Source organism: Pipistrellus hanaki (genome assembly GCF_964339955.1).
Source record: "Pipistrellus hanaki genome assembly, chromosome: 7".
Lineage (NCBI taxonomy): Eukaryota > Metazoa > Chordata > Mammalia > Chiroptera > Vespertilionidae > Pipistrellus > Pipistrellus hanaki.
The window spans coordinates 78,182,789-78,208,470 of NC_140509.1; the positions used below are offsets into that span (position 1 = coordinate 78,182,789).

The window sequence follows — 25,682 nt, forward strand, 5'->3', positions numbered from 1 at the left end:
GTGAAACAAAAATATAATAGTTAATCTTATTATTTATAATATAATAAGGAATATTGGTGATGCTTTGTGAGAGCCTAAGTTAATCTTGCAATTGTGTATATGCATGTGTGTCTGTGTACATACATGCATAAAAGAAAAACAGAGAGAGGAAGAAAAGATACAGTGCCTATCTTCATGGATAACACATTTTAAGAATTTAAATCTTGTCCCTTTAGGAAAAATTCTGTCCTTTCAGATTGCAAAATCTTCACATCAAAGAAAGTTAAAACAAAAATTACTAAGCATTTTGATTATTTAATAAGAGTCCATGGACATATTCTACAATGTTGTGAGTTGTGATTGAAATAGATTTATTTTATGCTTATGAATAATACTTTTCCTCCTGACATGAAATTAGTTGACAGTATTCATAGCTACAAATTATTTTCTTACATTGTCAATGATTAGCATGGTGTAAGGATGAAGAGAAAAAAGATGTCCAATTACACTTGAATTAAAAAAATTAATAAGACAGAAATAAAGTTTAAGTTAACTTTCATACAACCAATTTCCCTCCTATTGCTAAACTTGTAGAGTAATATTCAGATTCCTACATGACTGAACTGAAAGCAAACGACATCTGGAAATTGAGGAGGCTGCGAAGGGAAGAAGAGCTGTCATACCTGGATACTGGTCAGAGTCGTGTACTGGTAGGCCTTGACCACCAGGTAATTTGCCTCCAGGTCTATGAGTCCCAGCATCATATACTTCCACCATCTTCGTCGTAAAATTGCCAGGAGGTTTTCTTCTCCTGTGTTACAAAGTGGAGACAAAATGGGTTAGGTTCTAAACACATAATAAACTGTCTACTTAGAAGGATTCTAAAATATTGTAGTATTATAGTTTAACCATGCCTTCTCAAATATTTAATTACACAAATAAATCAACATGTCAAAGGCTGACATGCTTTTACTTAGCTAATAGTCTTTACTGTAGAGTCAGTTCTTCAAATTGGTTTCTATGCCAGAATAAGACTGGGCAAGTTTATAATTCACCATGCAAACCATTTTTTCGGGGACATTTGGAGAAAAAATTACATCATATTAAAATAAAATAAAAGGTGGGCTAGAAAGGCTGCATATCCATACAAAGTCCAAATCATCTGAAACTTCAGGACTGTGGTAAAATAGAAATGAAAAGAGGGTAGCCCAATGGACAAAAGGTTGGCTGTAGTTGGGCTCCGAGTTGCCATCCTGAGTACTGGTTCAGCTCTGAACATGACATACTTTGAAATTACACTCTGGTGGTGTGTGTGATGGCAAGAGACAGGAAGATGGAGCTCAGATGGACGAGTGCCATAAGACCATGGTCTTAATACTGTCAGCAACTGTAATGTTCACCACCTTGCCTCTAAAAGTGATAGCATCAGAACAGATTTTAAATCCCTTAGTTCTTCATTCTTATTTTTACATGTTTCAGGCCTGAAATAAACCTTATTTCCCAAGGGGCAGGCAATAGCTCTCTGGGGCCAACCTGTGAGGTCTTCATAGAGGATGTGAATTTGCAGGAACACTAAGTGAATGGTGATTAAGTGCCTCTGATGAATGCAGTCTCATGTGAAGGATTGGTTAGGGAGTTGGAGAGGGAGGCAGGCAGGAGAGAGAGAGAGAGAGAGAGAGAGAGAGAGAGAGAGAGAGAGAGAGAGAGAGAGAGAGAAACTTAAGAATGAAACCATGTCTCTCTTATAACCCAATATTATTGTAGAAATGACACTTCTACTGTATTTTCTTTTTTATTTACTTTTCTTTTTTTCTTTGTTTTATTATTTTATTTTTCAATTACAGTTTGCTTTCAACATTATTTTATATTAGTTTCAGGTGTGCAGCATAGTGGACAGATGTTCATATAGGTTATGAAGTGTTCACTCAGATAATTCAAGTGCCCACCTGGCACCATAGCTAGTTATTATAATATTTACTAGAGGCCTATGCATGAAATTCATGCACTAGGGAAGGGGTTTGTCCCTCAGCCCAGCCTGCACCCTCTCCAATATGGGATCCCTCTCACAATCCAGGACTGATGGCTCCCAACCGCTCACCTACCTGCCTGCCTGATTGCCCCTAATTGCTTCTGCCTGCCAGCCTGATCACCCCCTAATCACTCCCCTGCAGTTGGTCACCCCCAACTGCCCTCCCCTGCAGGCCTGATCACCCACAACTGCCCTCTCTTGCAGACCTGGTACCTCCCAACTACCCTCCCCTGCTGGCCTGATCACCCACAACTGCCTTCCCCTGCCAGCCATCTTGTGGCAGCCATCTTGTGTCCACATGGGGGTGGCCATCTTTGACCACATGGGGGTGGCCATCTTGTGTGTTGGAGTGATGGTCAATTTGCATATTACTCTTTTATTAGATAGGACTGTTGACTATATTCCCTATACTTTAACTCACATCCTCATGCCTATTTTGTAACTACCAATTACTACTTCTTAATCCATTCACCTTTTTGCCCTATCCCAATACCCCTCCCTTCTGGAATCCATCAGTCTGTTCTCTGTGTCTATAAGTCTATTTCTATTTTGTTCATTTATTTTGCAACTTATCACATAAAAGTGATGTCATGTGTTACTTATTTTTCTATGTCTGGCTTATATCACTTAGCATAATACCCTCTAGAGATCCATCCATGCTGTCCCAAATGGTAAGATTTAATTCTTTTTTTTTTTTATAGCTGAGTAATATTCCATTGTGTATATGTATCACTTTTTTAGCCACTCCTCTATTGATAGGCACTTGGGTTGCTTTCATGTCTTGGCTGTTATAAGTAATGCTACAATGAACATGGGAGGCATATATACTTCAAACTAGTTTTTTGGGTTTCTTTGGATGTATAACCAGAAGTGGAATTGCTGGGTCATAAGTCTGTTTTTTGAGGAAACTCCACACCATTTCCCACAGTGGTTGTCCCAATCTGCATTCCCACCAATAGTGCACAAAGTTTCCCTTTTCTCCATATCCTCACCAACACTTGTTTGGTGATTTATTGGTGATAACCTTTCTAACAGGTATGCAATGGTATCTCGTTGTGGTTTTGATTTGCATTTTTTTGATGATCAATGATGTTGAATATCTTTGCATGTGTCTATTGGGCACTTCTATAGTATTCTATTTTTTATTATTTTTTTTAGAGAAAATGAGAAGGAGGGAGTGAGACAGAAAGAAAAACATCCATATGAGAGAGATACATTGATTGGTTGCCTACCACAAGCACCCCAGCCGGGACTGGGGTTTGATCCTACAGCCAAGGTACATATATGCCCTTGACCTGAATTGAACCCATGAGCCTTCAGTCTGAGGGCTGATGCTCTAACCACTGAGCGAAATGAGCTAGACTATAGTGTTATATTTTTTAGAAGAATCTATTGGTCCAGCTCACACTCCAAGGAGAGAGTGTCATCAGGATGTGACTCCTAGGAGGCAGGGATCATTAGAGGCCAGCTTACAGGATGGCTTTTTAGTGCCATACCCCTTCAGTGCTATAGCTATGTTTTAGCTGGTCAACCATAGGAGACTGCTGAAAAAGAAGCATTCCAGCTACATAGAAAAAGTCAGAGGGAGTTGTGACTAGTTGGCACCAATGAGTAAGAGGTCTCTTCATCTTCATTAGCTAACTCAGTTTTCTAGCCCCATTTTGGGTGTGACACCTCATATCTTTTGCTCCAAGCACACTGAAGATCTTTCTGTTTCAGTGAATTGCTATCTCTTATTCATCCTTCAAACTTTAGCTATTTTCTGATATTGCCTGATACCATTCCTCAGCTAGGCAACTTATACCCAGCTTTGTATAGTTCTGTCACATGATTTTCAGGATTGTGACTATTTAGAAATTGTCTCTTCACTAAACTAGGAGTTTTTGAATGCCATATATACATACTAGAAGTCCAGTGCATGAAATTTATGCTCTTAGGGGGTTCCTTCAGCCTAGCCTGCACCCTCTAGCAGTCTGGGAGCTCTTGGGGGATGTTGACTGCAGGCTTAGGCCCACTCCCTGGGAGGAGCAGGCCTACCCCAGCAGGCAGACATCCCTTGAGGGGTCCTTAGTGCTGCCATGGAGGCAGGAGAGACTCCTGCCAACTCTGCTGCATTCGCCAGTCGTGAGCCCTGTGAGAGCACACTAACCATCAGGGGGCAGCTCCGGCTTTGAGTGTATGCCCCCTGGTGGTTAATGTGCATCATAGCGACCACTCATTCTGCCATTCGGTAGATTTGCATATTAGGATTTTATTATATAGGATATGACATTTAGCTAAGTTAATCTAGCTAAGTGTTTGGAATAAATGAATAATTGACTTGAAAAACATGTGAAGTACTACCTATCTGAATAAGTCAAAAGCCAGTTCTAGAATATGAGTCACATTTATTACTGTTTTGCGCTTAAATTCATAAGGGGGATATGATCCCCAAGGTCATTTCTTTATAGCCAGCTCATTTCAGCAATGTCCTTGCACAGCATTTCTGCCTTTGCAACTTGCCTACGAATTTGCTAAGTCAACACATTTCCCAGGATTTATAATAGAAATTAGTGATTTTTCAACCTGGCCGAATATTCACATCTTCTTGAGAGATTTTTTAAAAAATCCGAATACCTGCTACCAGCTCCCAGAAATTCTGATTTACTTGGTTTTGGATAGGGGCCTGGGATTTGGGCTGATGATCAACTCTAAGATGTGCAGATGGTTGACACTGCATGGCCATCCTCAGGATGACTTGAGCTAGGAATTCCAAAGTTAATACAATCCCAGAGTAAAGGCTTTTCATACCAAAGTAAGAGCCCAAACATTTGACCCAAAGTATGCTTTCTTTCTCTTCTCTCTGGGCTTTTCCATGTGCTAATTCCTCTGCTTGCACTATTCTTCCTCCAGTCTCCAAATGAAGAATCAACCACCACAAAGCTTTCCTCAACTTCTCACCTTGATCATCCTAGACTGGATTGGGTTTCTCTATTATGTGCTCCTGTAGCACCCTTTGCAAATCCCACAAATAGTATTTATGTCACTGTTATTATGACCTGCTTTCTTGACTCTAATACTCACTAGATTATTAACAATTTAAAGAGAGTTGCATTGTCTTGGTCATCATTTTATCTCTAGGACCCTACATTACATAGTGAGCAGCTAATACATAATATAGAATATATAAATAAATTTCATGTTTAATGATCTTAGCAATGCTAAGTAGCATTGGAATCAGGGCATTTATATCTACCATAAAGATTCACGTTACAGACAATGAAAATTGCTTTCTAGTTAGAATGCAGACAATATCTGACAAAATTAATTTGGTGACCATTTCACACTATGCACAGGGCATAAAAAGGTTGATGGCATATTTAACCGCAAAGCTGTAATGCTACAGTCATGGGTCATTGTCCCAGTTAATTTACACAATCAATAGAGAATTGTCAGACTCGGAGTACACCAGCCACATCTCAATATACTACACTGGAAATCTGGGTCATGGTCTGTTTGTTCCACCAATCAATAACATATTCAAAGCATAATTCATTATACAGATTCACAGGAATGATTAGTTGCCTTGTTGTTTTGCTGAAGAAGTTTTCAAAGCAAAACACCCTAAATAAATGTTTCCATATTATTTAATTTGAAGCACCTAAAAACATATAACACCCTTGATTAGCAGATTTATTCAGGATGGTGAGAGAGCTTTTTTTATTTTTTTTGATTGAACAAAAAATGCAGCCTCTAAAAGGACTGCTTAGGGATTTATCTAAATGATTCTATTAACACTGGCGTACAATGGGCCATTAAAATTCTTTCTAAAATAATGAAAATGCATTCTTTAAAGTCCTTGTGCTAAAGTGCTTCATAAACCTCATGAAAAAGGGACATCTATTAGAATCACCAGCACAAATCAATGCTTCTCTCTCATCGATGTTTCTATCTCTCTCCATCTCCCTTCCTCTCTGAAACCAATAAAAAATATATTTTTTATAAAAGAAAAGAAAGAAATACAAGCACAATTGGTGGAATGTTAATGTTTTATAAATTTTTTTTAAAAAAAGAACTAGCATGAATAATAAAACCCATGATAGAAACTTTAGAACTATAGTTTGGCATTTAGATAAATTCTGTTAATTATTATCAATATGTGCAAATATAAATGAAAATATAAATGTAATAAAGTAAGCTCCAATCTGATTTAATAAATGTTCACATTTTGGCCATGTTTGCTTAAAGATGTCTCATCACAAGAATGACTGTTATATGCTGTGCTACTTGCAGAAGCCCAGGGCATCACAACAATGGTCACACGCTGGGTGGGGCGAGAATGGTGGTTAATAAATGTTGAATGAAGGAAGAGGAAATGTAGGTACAAAGACTGAAACATGGCCCTCATTCGCAACAGTGACTGGAAGACAGAGGAGCCTTGATTCATAGTATTCTCCTTCACCCCCGTGGTGGTGTGAGCAGAGAATGAAAATACTGCGAGACAGCACACGAGGTGGATTCAGCTAAGGGAACAAGAGGCTGCATTGTTCTTGGGACCACATTTTCATGAAGGGCTCTCGGGGTGGTGTGACCCCTCATGGTGCTTTTATGCAAGAACAGAGCCCGGCACGCATTGCACAGAGAGCCTGCCGCCAAGAGCGAGGCCCCTGCACAGAGGGCGAGACCCTCACTTGAAGAGACACTTCCTTGGCTCACAATTTGAAGCCATAATGCCATCTTTCTTTACCAGGACTCCAAAGGCAAGGGTCTAAGTAGTCATCAGTGGGGAAGAAGAAGGAGGAGAAGGAGGAGAAGGAGGAAGAAAAGGAGGAGGAGGAAGAGGAGAAGGAGGAGAAGGAGAAGGAGGAGGAAGAGGAGGAGGAGGAGGAGGAGGAGGAGGAGGTGGAGGAGGAGGAGGAGGAGGAGAAAAGACATGATGGAGGTTTTAATTACTTGCCTTTAAAAGCTGAAACTTAAATGTAGAATGCAACCAAGTCTCTTTAGCTAGAGAAGTGAACAAAATAAATGCACTAACAAGGAAATGAAAGTTCACCAAAAGGATGGCCACCAATTGCACTTCATGATGTGATCTTGAGTGTGGATGAAATGCAAAAAAAAGGTAAAGAATGAAGGTTAACTTCCATATTGTATTCTTTCATTCCGAGCCTGACAGAGAGACTAGAAGGAGCATACAGCAGCACTTTATGTTTCAGTCGGAGAGTAAACTGACCTGAGTGCGACCACAGACTGCCCTCTGCTCTGCACCTCAATCCTTCCACTGTAAAATGGGGTCTATAACCACGCTCTCATAGGTAAATTCAAGGTAGCATGAGTGGTGTTTTTCAGCTAATATCTAATGCAAGGTACATGCACAGACATGCTAGCAATTGGCGAGGGCCCAGAATCCTGGCATCCCCAATCAGCCACCAGCACACACTAGCATGCCATGTGTGGCAGATGCTGCCTAAGGAAGCCCAGGAAAGCGCACTTTCTCAGTTACCTATTAGGACTTCGGCCACATGTACCATCTCTTACTCTGGTGAGTTATGCAGAATCACACTGTGGCCAGATACAACCTTTGCCCAGATGAGAGGCAGGCTGAGGCCTCTTCCTTGAAGCCACTCCCCTGGTCCAGACCCCATCTTCTGCTGGGTCTCCCCACCTGGTCTGGGAGTGTAAAAACTTCATGCTTTATACCTAAATTTTTATCATTATAAACATATCACTTACAATGGGAAAAACTGTTCTCCTCTCACTCCAAATGGTTAATGATAGGGTGGCTGTGTATGTGTGTGTGTGTGGGGGGAGGGGGGGCATTGATTTGAAATTATTCAAAGCAATCATAATGAAACTCCGTACTAATAGAAATCTCTCTATCATCCTGGTGTGATCCCGCTGAGAGGAAAATGTATTTGTCCTTTTTAATGACAAGACTATTTTCTCTTCTCCATCCCATTTTGTGAGAAGTGACCCTACATGCCTTTTGGAGGTTTCCTTTAATTGGCTCTGATGCCTCCTGACATTAGCAGATGAATCTGTCAGTTTTGTAAATTTTGTTTTGAACAAAGAGCTGTGTAGCAGCTAATGACACACACTGGCAGGGGGAGAAGCCAGAGCGGGCTGGCCTCCGGGCGCCTGCCACTCGCTGAGCATATTCAAAGGACAGCGGGACAGAAGGTGCCAGCCTGCACCCTCGAGGGCTGACCTTGAGCTCAGACGGGAGAGCGTCTGTCATGTGGACACACAGGTTAGACCCAATGTGTGAAATTAACAAGAGGAGAGCCAGTGGGTCAGAAGCCCTCGTAAAGCAAGCGGAAAGCTGGCCTGCCTCCTCGCCCCGTCCACCCGCCCATCTCTCCTCCTAAATGCCAAGCACAGACCTACCAAGGCCACTTCTGTTACCTGCAATTCATTTTACTGGAAACTATTTGTCAAGCCCTGGGCCAGAGGCACCGTAGATTCATGTTCTCATTTACTTGCCACCCTCCGCTCCAGGTCAAAGGCATAGAGGCAGTTAAAGCACTGCCTCCGACACTTCACTGGCTGTGTCACCTTGGAAGAGTTTACTCATTTATAAAACAGGGTAAACACGACTTACTTGAAAATATTTCTACGCGATTAATCAAGAAGATGTATGTAAAGTGTGTGGCTTCTAGTAAATGAAAGCTTTGTTATTAAAAAGGCCTATGGGGACAAGATCTTTTTAGATCATAAAATTAGACTTAGAGGAAGTTAAGTAATTCGTCTTAGGTCTGTCCTGACTTCTCTTTTTAAATATATTTTTATTGATTTCAGAGAGGGAAAGAGAGACAGAAACATCAGTGATGAGAGAATCATTGATCAGCTGCCACCTGCATGCCCCACACTGGGGATGAATCCTGCAATGCAGGCATGTGCCCTGACAGAGAATCAAACCATGATTCATAGGTCAACGCTGGTTCATAGGTCAACGCTCAACCCCTGAGGCACCACCTGGTTCATAGGTCAACGCTCAACCCCTGAGGCACCACGGCCGGGTTATCCTGACTTTTTATTGCAAAGTACTCACTACTGGAAAGATGAGACTTTTTGTTTACGTGGTACATTTTACAAAATAGATAAGAAATATTTTTTTTTATATGAACTTTCTGAAGTTTAGCAGAAATAAGGCAGCATTTTCTGAGCAATGAAGTAATAGTATAATTTATCAAACATATGTCTATATGTGTATATTTTCATTTGAAAATATTGAAGAATATGTATTTATGGGATGAAAAAGTTTCCACTATATTAACTTGCGGCAATGAACACCATAGTGTCCTGATTATCATCTTAAAGTACCAGCAATCACTAAAAGAAACAATGGTCTTTGGAGAAATTGTTGTTTGCAGATCACGGTCAGGAAGTGCAACACAAGTCAAAACTGGAATATCTTGTAATCCATAAGCACAAGCAAGCAATATAAAACTACTAGGGTATGTCAGAAGGACTCAAGGCCAACTGAAGTCTTTCATATGAAGATAACAACTGAAATGGATTACAATACATCAGATATGTTCATATCCATGGGTTCATAATGAATCTAAAAGCAACAATAAACACCACCAAATTAAAAAGCAAAACAGAATAAATTTGTCACCATAGAAAGATGTTAGCAAACTAACTCATTATTTTGAAAATTGAGAAATAGAGAAAAGAATAAAGTGTCCCCCCCGCCCCCGCCCCGAGATTCTTATATTAACTATACTACTAGATAACTACATAGTACAATAGATGGTGGGGAGATTTGTCTTTATGGTAACATTCTAGCTAATAAATGAAGAAATGAGAGAATTAGAATTTCATCATTTTGTACCCCCTAATAAATTAATGGATATAGGCCTAGCATTACAAAGAAAAAGATAACCAAGCATTGTTTTATATGCTTCCCAGTGGAAGGAAGGAAAAAACAAAAATACTATAACAACAAAATATGCAACAACATAGATGAAACTGGAGAGCATTATGCTAAGCGAAATAAGCCAGTCGGAGAAAGAGAAATATCACATGATCTCACTCATATGTGTGATATAATGATCAACATAATTTGATGAACAGGAATAGATCAATCTAGAGACAAATGGTAGGGGAGTGGGGGTTAGAGAGCAACTAAAGGACTTATATCCATGCATATTAGCATAACCAATGAACACAGACATTGGGGCAGTGGGGGATTGCCCTGGGTGGGAATGGTTAGGGGGTGTGGCAGTCAATTGGGGAAAAGGATATATATATGTAAAACTTTAGACGATAATAAAAAAAGAGAGAGAATGTGAGAAATCGGACCTCATACACAACTGGTGGGGATGTACAGAGGTGGAGTCTCTTTGGAAAACAGTCTGACAGTTCCTCAAATTTACACACAGAGTTGCCGTGTGAGCCAGCAATTCCACTTTTAGGTACACACCCAAGAGGCATGAAAACATCCACCCGCACAAAACCTGTACATGAACGTTCACAGCAGCTTTATTCCTAACAGCCAACACATGGACACCAACTGATGAATGGATATGTTTCCTACAACGGAACATTATTCAGCTGTGAAAAGGAATAAAACCCAGATCACGGTACAACAGGGAGAACCTGGGACACAGGGCGCTCTGTGAAAGGAGACAGTGCCTCACAAAAGGCCTCCTACCATGTATCCCGCTTACAGGCGAACAGGCGAATCTATAGAAACAGGCGGTGAGTGGTTGCCAGGGAATGAGGAGGCATGGGAGAGATTAGAGGTGATGACAGATGACTAAAGGGGGTGTGTTTTCTTTTGGGGGAAAACGTGCTAAAATTGGTTGTGGTGATGGTTGTACAACCAAATATACTAAAAACCACTGGAATGTAAAATAAAAAGGAAACACAAACAAAGAAAAAACCAACAAAATCCTGCTTACACAAAAAAAAAAACCTAAATCTAATCAAGCCACTGGACTCAACTACCAATTTCAGAAATACAGAAGATCATGTTAAAATACGTGCACTATAAAGATTCAATCAGCAAAATCCAGATTGTGGGATGCATCATAGTCTGGCCTCTCAGTTTGGACTATTGAGTGACAGCAACAACACCACTGAAAGTTTGTTAGAAACGCAGAATCATAGGTCCATCCCAGACCTCCTGACTCAGAGTTGGCACTTGATCAAACGCCAACTTGGGATTGGTATGTTTATGGTTTGAGAGGCAGTGATTGCACAGGTCACATGATAGTTTCTTTAGCAAATAAACTGCAATAAATATAAAAGAGGGAAATCTATAGATTAGAAGAACTTAATAAAAAAATCAACCACTTGCAATATGCGTATTTTATTTGCATCCTACTTAAACAAACTATAAAAAAAAACCTATGAGACAATAGGAAATTTGAACTCCATCAGGATATTTGGAATTATTGTTAATTTTAAATGTAATCATGATATCAATCATTTTAAGCTCTTATCTTTCAGAAATACATATTAATATAGTTAGTGAGGTTTGCTTTAAAATACTATAGGAATGAGAAAGTGGTGAGGGTAAGGATAAAATAAGCCTGACTATGATTTAAAACTTGTTGAAGGTTCTCCTGTCTACTTCTGTATGTATTTGAAATTTTTCTTAAGAAAGAAAGAGGAGTTCCATTTGAAGAGAAAGTTCAGATAATGGAATAGCACTGGCCAGAAGATAGGAATATCCAGTGTCTATGTATCCGTAGACCTCATAGCATTTACCAGTGCAGCCACATTTCTCCTTACAGTGTCCTCGAGTTGTGGGTGATGTTATCCTCTTTGCAGCAGAGAATGTATAATAGAAGCTTGAATTCTATTACTTCCAAGTCCTCATTTTAGTCCTGGAGGTCAGGAAGCATATCTGGCACCTCTTCCAGCAGAGGTTTGACAAGCTCTTAACAGCTGTGTACATCTCTTGTTCATTTCTCTGCATCTTTGCTTGTGGAGGTGCCTTGCCCTTGTGCTAACGGCCAGACGTTCCCTGCCTTTGTCACTTCATTTACAGACAAACCCTGCATATGTTTGGACCACAAAAGCCCTTATAGGGAATCTTTTGTTGGTGCATTGTAGCATATATACCAACTCCTGAAGCTCCGAGAAGCTGCTGGTGATGGAGAAATCACTCCTCTCAAAGGTTGGGAGCACTGTGTTCAGTTAGGTAAATACTAGTAAGGTGGAGTGGTTGATTGCAGTAACATCTAACACAATTAGAAAGATGGATCCCCTCTGGTATGGCTCAGTGGATAGAGTTTAAGCCTGAAGACTGAGGATCCCAGGTTTGATTCAGGTCAAGGGCACATACCTCAGCTGCAGGCTCAATCCCTAGTAGGGGTAGTGCAGGAGGTTCTTCCTCAATGTCTCTATCTCTCTCTCCCTCTCCCTTCCTTTATCTCTAAAAATCAATAAAAATATAGTAAAAAAAAAAAAAAAAAAGGGATGTTTTGAGTATGGGATGTTTTGAACAGTGACTGCCAAAAAACAGGGAGGAAAAGATGGTGGATAATAAGCTAACATATGTCCCAAGGGAAACCTTGGAGACAAGCATTCAGAGACACAGATATGGCACAGCTGTCATAGGCCACAGAGCAGGGAGGTCCCAGAGTCTGTTACTAACCTTCACCACAGACACAGGCCTAGAATAAGGCATTCAAATGTGCTAGGATATTTGGGAAGCAAGAAAACAAAATGGAACAAAACAGGTTGAGTGATACACTTGTGTATAAAATTATATAAATAAACCAGAGGAGCAGTACAAGAAAATTCATGCACTGGAGAGGGGTCACTCAGCGGGAGCCCTCAGGGGCAGGAGGCAACTCAGCAATCAGGGGAAGGCAATGCTCCCATCACACCTCTGCTGCTGCCACTGCTGGCAGCATAAGCCTCGGCTGGCCCTGATTACCTGAGCCTCGGGTGGCCCTGAGCAGCTGGGCAGCTGCCATCTGAGGCTTTCCGGTGCCTTGGGCCTGCCCTGGGTGGCTGGGGGACTAAGTGTACTGGGCACCACCATCTTGTGACTGTAGGCACTGCCATCTTTGAGGGCGTGACAGTCAATTAGCATATTCCCTCCTTATTGGCTGTGGGTACCGCCATATTTGTGAGGGTATGACAGTCAATTATCATATTCCCTCTTTATTAGATAGGCTGTTTCTCTCTTGATGAAATCATATTTTTCCCCACTTCCCCCCAGCACATTAGAATCACTTGAGGAGCTTTGAAAACAGCTGATTGCTGGTCTCGCGGACATTCTTCCACAGCAGGTCTAGGGCGGATGGGGAGGAGGGCTCTGGAATATGCACTGAAAATAGCCTCCCAGAGACTGTGATGCTGTTTGTCCTAATTGCATTCCATTTTGGAAATATTGATTTAAACTAATAAATAAATTGTCCTATGCCTCCCTGAGGCATTTATGCTCCAGGGCTTGCTGCTGCTTGGCTGGTGACTAGAGCCAACTGCCAGGGCCGCCCTTGGTGCAGGAATAAAGCTAACATCTGTTCCACATCTCTGAGAGCCCCAGGGAGCGGCAGGGCTAGTTATCGACAAATGCATTATTAGAAGACATGCCCCAAATCTTTCCGTCTCAGGGAGGCTGCCCCCGTCTGACCCACATCGACTTTTCTTCTGAATTCTTACAGTTCTGAGGTATTGTTCTATTGATTTGGGAACTTAATCATATCCTTGCTTATATTTTTAACATGTTGCTTGTGCATATTTCTTCTTACTAAAATGGCAGTAAACTTAAGGAAAAACAAAGTCTGTTTTATAATCCTTTTCTGTTGCACGCTTATGGACATTATTGTCTGCTTAGCAAATACTTATTGGCCTTGAATTGCAAACAAATCCTAAAACATATATTTCATAGAACTTAAGGCCTTGATTTTTATTATCGTTTACTATATTTCATTTTAGGAAGGTTTTAACTTTGCAAAAATTTTATTCATTTATTATGTGTCAACTCTGGCACTAGTGATTCAGCTCATGTGCACTGTGGATGTTGACAAAAACTAATGTTTCATTTTAAAACTTATAGAACTGTATACCTGAAAGAAAAAGATCAATTTTAAGACATAATAATTTTTTCGAAAACCCACAACAAACTCTAATGAACCATGTAAATTGTCTTTCTTGAAAAGTAGTTCTGTTCTGGGCTGTGTTTATCCATAGAATGTAAACTTCTGAGAATCAAGAGATGAGTGCCTGCCCTAGCTGGTTTGGCTCAGTGGATAGAGTGTCGGCCTGAGCACTGAAGGGTCCCAGGTTTGATTCCAGCCAAAGGCACATGCCGGGTTGCAGGTTCGATCCCTAATAGGAGGCGCGCAGGAGGCATCCAATCAATGATTCTCTCTCATCATTGGTGTTTCTATCTACCTCTCCCTCTCCCTTCCGCTCTGAAATCAATAAAAATATTTTTTTTTTTAAAAAGAAAGATGAGTGCCTCTGAAGAATTTCCACCCCTGAGGCACAACAGATGGCCTGGGAAAGAATGAAGCCCGGGTACTACTGAGCAGCAGCCCACCAACACATTCCCAGGACTTGGGGTTAGTTACTGATGGGAGATGAACTCTTAGGAACCAAAATTGATCACAATGTGTCCTAGAAATAGGGGGCTACACAACAGGATCTTTATTTGCCTGTGGATTTCTTAGGATTTAGAGGAATAGTAGGAGCTTAAAGGTGAATAAAAGAAAATTCTGTAGCTTTCCAGTTAGTAGTAAAATTAGGATTCCTAACATAAACCTGAATCATAATCCAAATTCACGTGGTTTCCCAAAGCAATCTTGTCAACCTTTTTTGCTCACTTCGCTTATTACACCTTTGATTTAATTAAAAGACTAAACTTGGAGTACCCATCCCCTACATCCACCAAGTGCAGTCTATTTGGAGATCTGACTTCAACTGAAAGAGGGTGATCTTTTGTGAAGGTTATGGCTGAAGTCTGAAGGGTGTCTGAAGGTTGTGGATATTCACATAGTTGGGAAATGAAGCTGCTTACCCTGCTAACCCCTTACTAGGAAACTTGACTGTGAATAACCACAGCATCAAAAAAATAGAGTGCTTCATCCCTCCGGTCATCTGGGTATGCCATGCCTATAAGCTGGCTGCCTCCATTCTCCTTGTTTAATTAACTATTTTCCTGAGAGGCCTCTATCATTCTCATTTCTTCTTTAATAACAGAAATTCAGACTCATTAATAGACTGATATAATTGAACCAAAATCCCAGGACTAACATTCTGCTTCAGAATACAGATTGGGCCATCTGTCCAGTCTGTGGACCTGCTGCTGTACCCTGCCATCTGTCCTACAAGCTCCAACCAGGGCAGGACTGGGCCTCTTTCTTTATGTGCAGCCCCTCAGCATGTGTCTGGCCTGAGTAAGTAGACAGATAAATAAGAAATGCTTTAAGAAAGCAACAGAAAGCAACAGGAAAGAAAATGATTAAACTGACCTTGTGGTATCCTACCAGAGTTTATATTAAGCACTAGAGGCCCAGTGCACAAAATTAGTGCACGGGGATGTGTGTCTGCACCCTCTTCAATCTGGGACTCTTCTAGGGATGTGATTGCCTGTTTAAATGGGCAGTTGGACATCCCTCTCACAATCCAGGACTGCTGGCTACCAACTGCTCACCTGCCTGCCTGATTGCCCTTAACCACTTCTACCTGCCAGCCTGATCACCCCCTAACCACTCCCCTGCCAACCTGATTGATGCCTAACTGGTTTCTTCTATGGGAAACCTGGGTAGCAGCTATTTTTAGATTGAACTAAAGTTCTATCATATATATCATATAAATCCATTCCATTCTCTGTAAAATGTGATACTTTTACAATCTTATAAAATCATAACTGGTTTCAGTATTTTGAGCTCTTCAAATAGAGTCAAAAAAGAAATAACTCTATGGACTAAGTAAACTATTGACAGCTAATGACTAATCTTCATTAATTTTTATATAGACTTTCTTATAAATAAATTGCTATAGAGGCCTTGACACAATGAATTTCAACCTTTTCCTGACTGCTTTTGATCCTTTACCTTAAGACAATGAAAAAGTCCTCTGCTCACTTTCTCCAACATTTTATGAGGGCAGAGGGCTTATCTTCTTTGCCTCCCATACAACTTTTTAGTAGTAAGAATGATAAAATAAGAATTCTAAAGACTATTAGGATCTAGAATAAAAACCATGCATACCCAATCCAAAATCTTCAGTATTTCTGAAATGGACAGGGCTGATATTCCTATTAAAAACAACAACACACCACTATATGAAATACCCTCTAACATCTGACATCATCTATTGAATTTCACTGCTAAGTGACAACCAAATGCCTTTGTTAGGTGAGTGATGAATTGAGTCTTTGTTTCTCATTCAGAACAGACCATATTCACCCTGCAGAGATAATCAAGCTTTGCTTCTGCCCAGGGTAGTTGTCTAATACAGTCTAAAATCCTATAGTCCCTCTAATTAGGATAAACAGGCCAAAAATATTAACTGCATCCCATGAGAATTGGGTATATCAGGAAAATAAAACAAGATGTGTCACCGCTCTCGGTCCATTGTGTCTTCATTTCTGCCATTTCCCATTATAGAGAAGCTTGTCAGCCTGGTTCCAGTTGTGACAAGAATTTTACTAAAATACTCATGAGTTCCTCTATCTTCCTGCCCACCATTGTCTTGGTAACTCTGTTGCTTAGCAACAAGGCCATCTTATCTATGCAGGCGAATAACCTTTAATATTAGTTGAAAGCCCTTCTTGGTCGTCCTTTTTTTAAAAAAACAAACAAAACCTAAACACAAAAACTTTGAAACACATGCTTTTCTCACATGCATTTTAAATTGCATCACTGTTTTTTTGAAGCTATAAGAGCGCAAGAGAAAATTCACTGTGCAATTTTCAGATCGCTTCTGTATCATTTACCTCGATACCTTGCAGCCAGGCCAAATATAGAAATCTCAAAAAACAGAACACGCCTGAATGCCAAGGCGTACTGTGGTTGACAGCTTCCTTTGCAGCTTGGAACTGACTCCCACCTCAAAATCCACTTCGCCCAACACAAGCGATACCAGTGAGCGGACCCTGCAAGGAGGCCAGGGTGCTCTTTTGCCTCCTGAAACCAAGCTCACTGGATAAAGGTCTTTGGACACACATGGTTCACCAAAATGCCAAGGACGTGCCTGTCAATGATCAGTAATTTGCTTTTAAGAAAAGTGAGAGAAGAGTAAAAACTAAAGAGCAAAAGTCACACTTTCATAAGGACTAAGTATGTCATTCGTTTCTGTTGTTTCTGCTCTTTTTTATATGTGTCCCTCAGCCCTCTCTCAGACACACACACACACACACACACACACACACACACAGCCTGCCACTGCTATGTTTTTGGTCTCTTTGTAATTATTGAGGATGCTCAGGGAAAAGGGAGCTCTGAGCATGCCCAAACCTGTTGGAAGCAACTGTGCTAGTGGAGAGAATTAATGCAATATGATGAGTGCAGAATCACTGTTCGAGGGCAGTGCCCTGTGAGTCCCGTGCCCCTACTTTTGCCTCAGAGTTGGCAAGCTGTGTTTACTGTGGATTCAAATTCTTCTGAGGGCCAGGCACAACGATGCATCCAATATCCAATTTAGGGCCCTCAGTCAATCAGCACCAAGTTACTGAGTTTCTATTGAAGACACCAGCTGAGCTGGGTAGTCCTTTAATCAATGCTCTTTGAATTCTTCTAGTCTCACCCAGAGCCAAAAGCAATTCCCTTTTCTTTCACTGATGATCTTGCCTTTTCCAATTCTCTCCTTGAAAAATACAGGTTGTATTTTGGATCCTGCCCTTCCTCCCAAAACTGACCTACCACTCCTTTCCTATTCAGGGCAGAGGTGTGTCTAAGAGATGGCTTTCTGCTTACCATTCTTCACCTTCCTTCCCCACAATCCACATTCACTATCATTTGCATGTTCCGCCACTGTCCCCAATATCAGCCTAAAGCTCCTGTGGCAGCTGCAGTGGAAAGATACCCCAGAGGATGCTTTCCCAGGGGGTTTCCCGCCCACGTGGGAGCTAATTTATCCACTTGAACTGAGAGCTGGACACGATGGTTTAAGAAAGTGCTCAGCTACATATCTCTAGGCATGCTTGACTTCTTATTTTACAGTATGAAACACTCCCCAGGTGAAAAGTCTATGTCCTACACTGGAATTCCTTACTTTACATGATAGTTGTGTTGCCCAGAAAAGGTTGATGTATATATATATATATATAAAAAAAAAACTTTTTCAGAAATGCCATCACATTTTATATGTTCAAGAAAGAGGCTTATAATGAATCATTTCTTAAAAATGGAATTATTCCCTTTTAAAATGCCCATCACTCCCTAATTTCATCTTTTGCAAGTAGTGATTTTCTTATTATGTTTCCATAGAATGAAGCCCACCCACATGTAATTTCATGACAACTGGAATAATTCCATATCACAAGCCTATTGAAAATATTTCCACATTGAAGCATGCCTGAGCCCACACACACCTTTTCCAAAAAAAAAAGGACTTTAAATTCGGAAGCTACAAGATCATTGAGGGGCAGGACCATGCCCTGTAATCCCTTGTTATTTTCTGTTTTACTAAACATAGTGTCTTACACATAGCAGGCAAGTATTAGATATATGTTGGAAAAGAAATGAATGAATCAAGCATCTGGTGTCACAGATAGTAGTAGATGTAAGAAGTCTTTCAGTTTTGTAAAAAATGAACAATACCGAGAAATAGTTGGCTACCTCAGTGCAGCTGCAAAAGGGAATTGGTAATTTTTAATGTTTTCCGAAAAAAATCTTCAAACTCATTTTTTAAGAACAAAATAAAATGAAAAATAAGATAATCCATGTAAAGTCAAAGTCTTCACTTTTCTCCATACTCTATATGATTTCCCCTGAAACCTGTTAACTGCCTCACAACCCACTTTTGTTTTGTCTTAGACTCAGAGGTCCCCTCTGTATGTACAGTCTTGTTTTCTATAATTTCAATTACCCATGGTCAACTGCAATTGATCATGAGCAAAAATATTGCATGGGAAATAACAGAAAGAGGTAATCTATAAGTTTTAATTACATGCTATTCTGAGTATCATTATGAAATCTCATATTGTCTTGCTCTCTCCCATCTGGGATGTGAATCATCCCTTTGTCCAGAGTAACCACTCTGCATTCACTCCCTGCCTGTGAGTCACTTAGCAGCTGTCTCAGTTACCTGCTGGACTGTCCTAGTATCTCAATGCTTATGTTCAAGTAACCCTTATTTTACCTAATACAGTAAATCCATATTCACATAATTGTTATTACAGTATATTATTATAATTGTTCCATCTTTTATTGTTAATCTCTTACTGTACCTAATAGGGAAAAATAGAGTGTATTTTTGATTTGGTATTATCTGAGGTTTCAGACATTCATTGGGGTCTTGGAATGTATCCCCTGTAGATAAAGGAAGACTACTGCATTGCATATCATTAATTAACATGGTTTTTTTTAATATGTTTTACAAAATTTATAACAATATAGCTACTCTGAAAACATTTTTGCAACTCGCTCTTTTGCACTCACATTGTGTTTGTGAACTATCTGTTTTATGTAGAAATAAATCTGGCCATTAAAGAATCTGTTTAACAGCATGCTGCATTTTACTTATTCATTCTCCCATCTCTGGACTCATTGGTTATTTCCAGTTTTTGCTCTTATAAACAATATTGCAATAAACATATTTCTGTGCCTGCATAAAACTCACCAGTCTCCAGACTTACTGTTTCATAGAATACACACAATTTCTACATTCCCAGCTATGACCAAATAATTTCCAAAGTATTTCTTCCCATTTACACTCCACCCACAGTGTATGAGAATTCCCTTTCTCCCCATCCTAGCTGACACAAACAGGACACATCTTCATGATTATCTCACAACAGACAAGGATAATCTGTCATCAGTTTTATGTCTTATGATTAAAACAATGAAATTCAATTCCTAAATGGCTGCTAGTACAATGTGACTAATTATAAAAGGCTGTAGACTTGTTGATTTTAATACAGTGGATTCTTTTTAAGAATTAAGTGAGAGAAAAACCTGAGAGTTGGGAATGATAACTTGAGCAGAACTGGAGTGCATTCTTATGCATTGCTGAATTTAAAAAAGATACCCAGATGCATGCAAACTTGTCTTAACTTGTAATATGAACATGTTTATAACAGTGTGGTAGAGTATCCCATCTCTAATTGTCTTTTTCAATATTTTTTCTTTTAACATTTTATTGGCAATATCCAGGTAAGCTACAAATTACTTCCCAGTAGAAATGATATTTGAACACCAGAAGATTTCCCTAACTCAGTGCGATATCTGCTAGATTAATTCTAGATTAATTCTTGTTCTAATGGTTTAGAATAGTGCTGCTGAGTGTGGGTGGCTGCTGCCTATATGATTATCTCTATATCGAGATTTTTATAATTGAAAGCAACATAAACAAGCTGTGGTGGTTATAAGTGGAAAGGAAATTGTTGGAAGGCTAGAGAAATGAGTTTGAAAAAGTCCTCAAGGAACCAGGACTTCTGGGACAACTGTTACCAAAGGACAAACAGATAGTCTTTGTAAGATTCCGCTATTGGAGAAAATCAAGACTAATTGTTTAAACACTTTGCCCCACTCACCTAAGATTCAAAACCTGGGAGAAAAAGGAACATTGGCTTAGCTCGGATCACATGCCCACCTCTTGCTCAGAGGAAAAGTCACCTCGAGTAAAGTTACACACAGATACACAAAAGCATGTATTGGAAAAAAGCTTATTTCCATGAATAAAATAAGAGATAATCTAGTTAAAACAGAAAGGATTGGATGTTGACTGGCAGGAAATAACCAGTATCTGCTACGTGTGGTTTGGAGAAATATATATATTTAATGTCTACTGCATGCCAGGAATGATCAACACAGACATGGCCCCAGTACTCGAGAGGACTTGCACAAAGTCACTGAGCCTGCAACTATCATGTGAGTAGGTCTATTGGATTCCACCAAATTGCAATACCTTCCACCACAGCCACTTACCCCTCCCTCCCCCCCAAGTATCCAAAATAGTGTGTTGTAAACAAGTGAATCTATTTCTTCAAAACTGAACTTAATTGTACTTTGCCCTGCTGACACTGTATTCCTATGAGGCTCCCAGTATTTGCAAATGGTGCCAACGAAGTCCTAAACTCTAGAAGCATCTTATTTTTCCTTCTTTCTTGGCTTGTCAATTTTGAATCCCCTCTTATTGGCTCTCTCTCTTTTCTTCAGTCACCACCTTTATAACCTACCTGTGTTGATTGTAGTTAAGTCTTTTACTGCTCCTTATCTAAACTATTGTGCTAGTCTTCTGACTGCTGATGCTAGTGCTAGATGACTTTTCCTAAGTGCATTGTCTGAGAGAGGAGAAGGATGGTTCTTCTCTAAGGAGAATGTCCCTTGTCCATTTTTCCCATGGCCACCTATGGGGTGGACGACAGTAGGGAGTTGGTTCTATGGTTTGTGCCTCTTGAGTAACCCCCTTCCCAGATTGGTGGAACGCTGCAGAATCAGACTGTCAAGAACATGGGCAGCGTGATCTTTTTCTTAGGGCACTACAAAGGAATGTGACACCGCCAATTCCTTCTGTTCCATTTTGTGCTGTGTTTTCTCATGACACAGCTCAGGGCTCAGGTCCCAGGAGAGAATGTCCCACTGGCTTCATTTTGGTCATGCATCCACCCCTTGAGTGAGAAGTGGGGTTCCCTGGGCACCACATTGTGTGGGTTGGGGATGGGGTAGAACCCCTGACAAAAACTGGGCTTCTGATGGAAAGAGGGTGATGGATGCTGGCTAAGTAAAAGCAACAATGTCCACCCAGAAGGTGTTACTATATGTAGTTCTGGTTCCTTTTTATAATCTGTGGCTGCCTCTGTATTACATTTACTGTGAGAAAAATCAAGAGTTAATAGCCTTACCTGAGAAATCCAATTATTTAGGTAATACATCACCAAAGTTTTCAAACTTCTTTCCACTTAGCTGTGCAGTTCTGGCTGAGGTCAGACAAGGAATTTATTATAATAATGACCTTTTAACACTGCTTAAGCTCCTATCCCAGCAGGAGTAAGCAACATGAAAATATTAAAATGCTGTAGTCAGCATGACATGATCTTGGCACAACTTCTTCTCCTCAAGAGCCCATATGTTCCTGGTTATTGTCCTTCAATTAATCATGCATTCTTTCAGAACTGGCATCTCCTGATGATTTATGTCATTCACCTGCCTCTTTGGGATAGGGGTGTGGGTCACATTTATGCAGTTGGCAAATATTTATTGAGTGCCTACTAAGACTGTGCTACACAGATGGCTTCCAGTAGACACACGATAATCATTTGATGAACTAATGAGTACAATGTGGGGAGCGTGAAATGAATTAGACTTAGGTCTTATGCACAAAGATCTATGGTCTGGGAAGAGAGATATAAAATACCAGTATATGCATAATTGTCATACAAGGTAGAACATAAGAAAGAACAAAAAAAGGCAACAAAAATTCAGAAGAAAGGGAGCTTACTTCTAATGAGGGCAATGTATTAGTTTGCTGGGGTTGCCATAACAAAGCACCATAGATTGGGTGGCTTAACCAACAGAATTAATTTCCTCATAATTCTGGAATCTGCGAGTCTGAGATCGAGGTGTCAGCAGGGTTGATTTCTTCTGAAGCCTCTCTCTTTGGCTTGTAGATGGTTGCCTCATCTCTGTGTTTTCCATGGTCTTCTTCTTTGTGTCCTAATCTTTTCTTCTTATAAGGACACCAATGATATTGGATGGGGGCCCACCCATATGACCTCATTATACCTTAATTACCTCTTTAAGGGTCCTACTTCGAATCCAGTCATATTCTTAGGCAGTAAGGGTTGAGCCTTCTAAATATGAATCTGGGGGGTGGGGGGAGGGGAGAGAGAGATAATTCAGCCCTTAGCAGGTAGTAAGGGATTGATTCGTGAGGGAGGCAGCTTGGGTTGTGTTCCCCTCTAATTCAGATTTGGAATAATCAGTGTGTAGAGTTAGAATCAGACACACAACCTAAACAGAGCCAGGGAGACATGGTGAGTTTCCACTGACCAATCCTGAACCTGAAAGTGTGAAGGCCGGAACTGACATAGACTTCTTCTTCACCTTCTTTTAAATAAAAGATTTATTGAAATATGATTGCTATACCACATGGTTACTCATTTAAAGTATACAATTCATTGTTTTTAGTATGCTTAGTGTCGTGCAACCATCAGTTCTAGAGCATTTTCATCACCTCTCCCCCTCAAAATGCCATACCCCTTAGCAGTCACACGTCAGTTCTCCAAACCCTCTCTCCAGACCTAGGGGATTATTAATCAATTTTCTATCTCTATAGATTTCCCTATTTTGGACATTTCATATGAATAGAATCATATAATGGTAGATTTCTTACAATCACAAGGAGGAAAAATCTCATTGGTGAATGAATCTTACTGAGGGGAAGCCAGAGTGAACTGATGCGGGAATGGGAAATTAGACCCCAATGCATAAGTTGAGCCAAGTCAAACTACATGAAGCCAGCCCTACCCTTCAGTTTCTCCAGTCCTTTTTGTTTCTGTGTTTAGTTTTTATTCAAACAAATTAAAATTTGATTTATTCTGTCACTGTCACCACAAGACTCCTGGTTGGTAAGCACTCCAAACAAGGCTTTCGTGGGTCAGCTGGCTGAAATCTTAACAGGGAAAGATGTATTTAGAAGGGATTAGCAAATGAGAGCTGTGAAACACTTTACATCAGGTGGATAATTTTACATTTTGACGAGCAATAGTAATAATTATAATTAGGTCTGATTTAATTATAAGGGGAACTAGTAATTGAAGCAGAAAACTGTACGTTTGTCACTTGCTCCCATTTGTGGCCAACCTCCTCCACTTGGAAGAGCACATATTTGCATAATTGGTTCCTTTGTTCTTTTACTTGCTTCAAGTAAGTGTCTGAGAATAATACCACTCTATTGTTTCCAAGGATAGAGATAACTTTCTTCTTGACAGCAGACCACTAAGCTTACCATTGTCACTACTGAATTTAATTAGAATAGCAAAGGTGCAGATAAAACCTTTGGAAAAGATAGAATCCAAAACTCATCACTTCTGTCCCCTTTGTCATATGATTACTCCAGAGGATGGAGCTGAGAGGACTCTGGGAAAGTTAACATCACTTTAAAATAATAAAGTATTTGTCAAAACTTAGATCAGACACTTTTGGACTCTCATAGAACCAGGGACACTACTCTTATACACTGGCAGGATGATTTTCTTTAATTATCAAGCCTTCTGAAATGTCACGGTTACCAGAAAAGGGAAGGAAATAGTTCTGGCTCCTTCAATAATATTATTTAATAGACTTCATTTTCAAAAATTCTGGGCACCTAGACACTTAACTGCCCAATTACAAAAGCACATTTTAATACTTCTACTTGTTAGAATATTTGGCAGTTATTTCTAAAAGCCTTTAGGAAGGCTTTTTGTAAAACATGTAAAATGATGGAATATTAACTGTACAAAGATCAGCTGTGGAAATTATAAACACAGCATGACTTCAATGATATAAAATAAAAGCACAAATAGTATAGAAAGGCTCTAAAAATGACATCAAAATATGAACAGAGGTATTGGTGATTGGGTGGGGGCAAAGTGGTTATTTTTTTTACTCTCTAGTTACAGGTATTTTCCAATTTCTCTTTAATAAGCATGAATTGCTTTCATAATCACTATTACCTATAAAATCTGTGCATTCCACAATTTGACCTTCAATAATTTAAAAAATATTTATTTAAATATCAGAGAATGATTTAATCCACGATACTAAACAATAAATATCTTGGTCAAAAGAAGTTGCAGTTATTTGTCATTATTTTATGAGCATTGCTCACATCTGTGGTAGATTCTCATTTATTATCAAGTGCTTCTGGATTAGAAAGAAAAGCTACTTTCCAAGGTCATATCTGAGTGGAACCTAGAGAACCGCAGATCTTATCACAGCCTGTCCAAGTAGTGGTGATAGGTGGCTCAGATACGACTTGCTTTAAAGAATGAGTGTGTGTGTGTGTGTGTGTGTGTGTGTGTGTCCTTCCTTAATGCCTCCATTTTCTTCTAAGGCATCCATTGTCCTCCTCAGTGGCCTTGGCTCATCTTCTCAGGGCATAAATCATCTCTGATCCAAAAAGGGAATGACTTGCTATTATCCTTTAAACTTAGTGGAACCCATTCATTGCCGTTGTCTAACTCTATTAAATATTTAAGTGTTAACAGTATTTATGTCTAACAATGAGAGACAGTACCTCCAATTAAGGGAATTCGAGGTGATGTTGAGCAGGTAGTTTAGATGCAGGGGGAGGGGGAGGTTGTCAGGGGAAATAACTCCTTGTCCCTGGAATCAGACTGAATCTCCAATTTGGGTAAACAGAAAGCAGCTTCAGTTTCCATTCGGTACTCAGGAAGGCCTGCTGACATTGTTGTTCACCGTTTCTCCCTCTTATTCTGAACTTCACACGTCCCTCTCCCTCCTGGGGCCATTACACTAACCCAAGTTTCTTCTCATAGTGATGCCGGCCACTTTGATCTAAGCTGCTTTTGAGTAGAAAAGTAAATATCTTTAAAAAATATGTTTTTATTGATTTT

The 25,682-nt window shown here is 39.9% G+C and overlaps 1 protein-coding gene across 1 annotated transcript in view; it reads right to left on the reverse strand.

Annotated features, from left to right (window-relative positions):
• Positions 1 to 25,682, reverse strand: part of SLC35F1 (solute carrier family 35 member F1) — a 261,374-nt gene that overhangs the window by 46,008 nt on the left and 189,684 nt on the right. Inside the window, exon 3 of the mRNA XM_084889941.1 lies at positions 663 to 790. Within this exon, the coding sequence (XP_084746067.1) occupies positions 663 to 790 (128 nt within the window). The remainder of the gene's footprint in view (positions 1 to 662; positions 791 to 25,682) is intronic.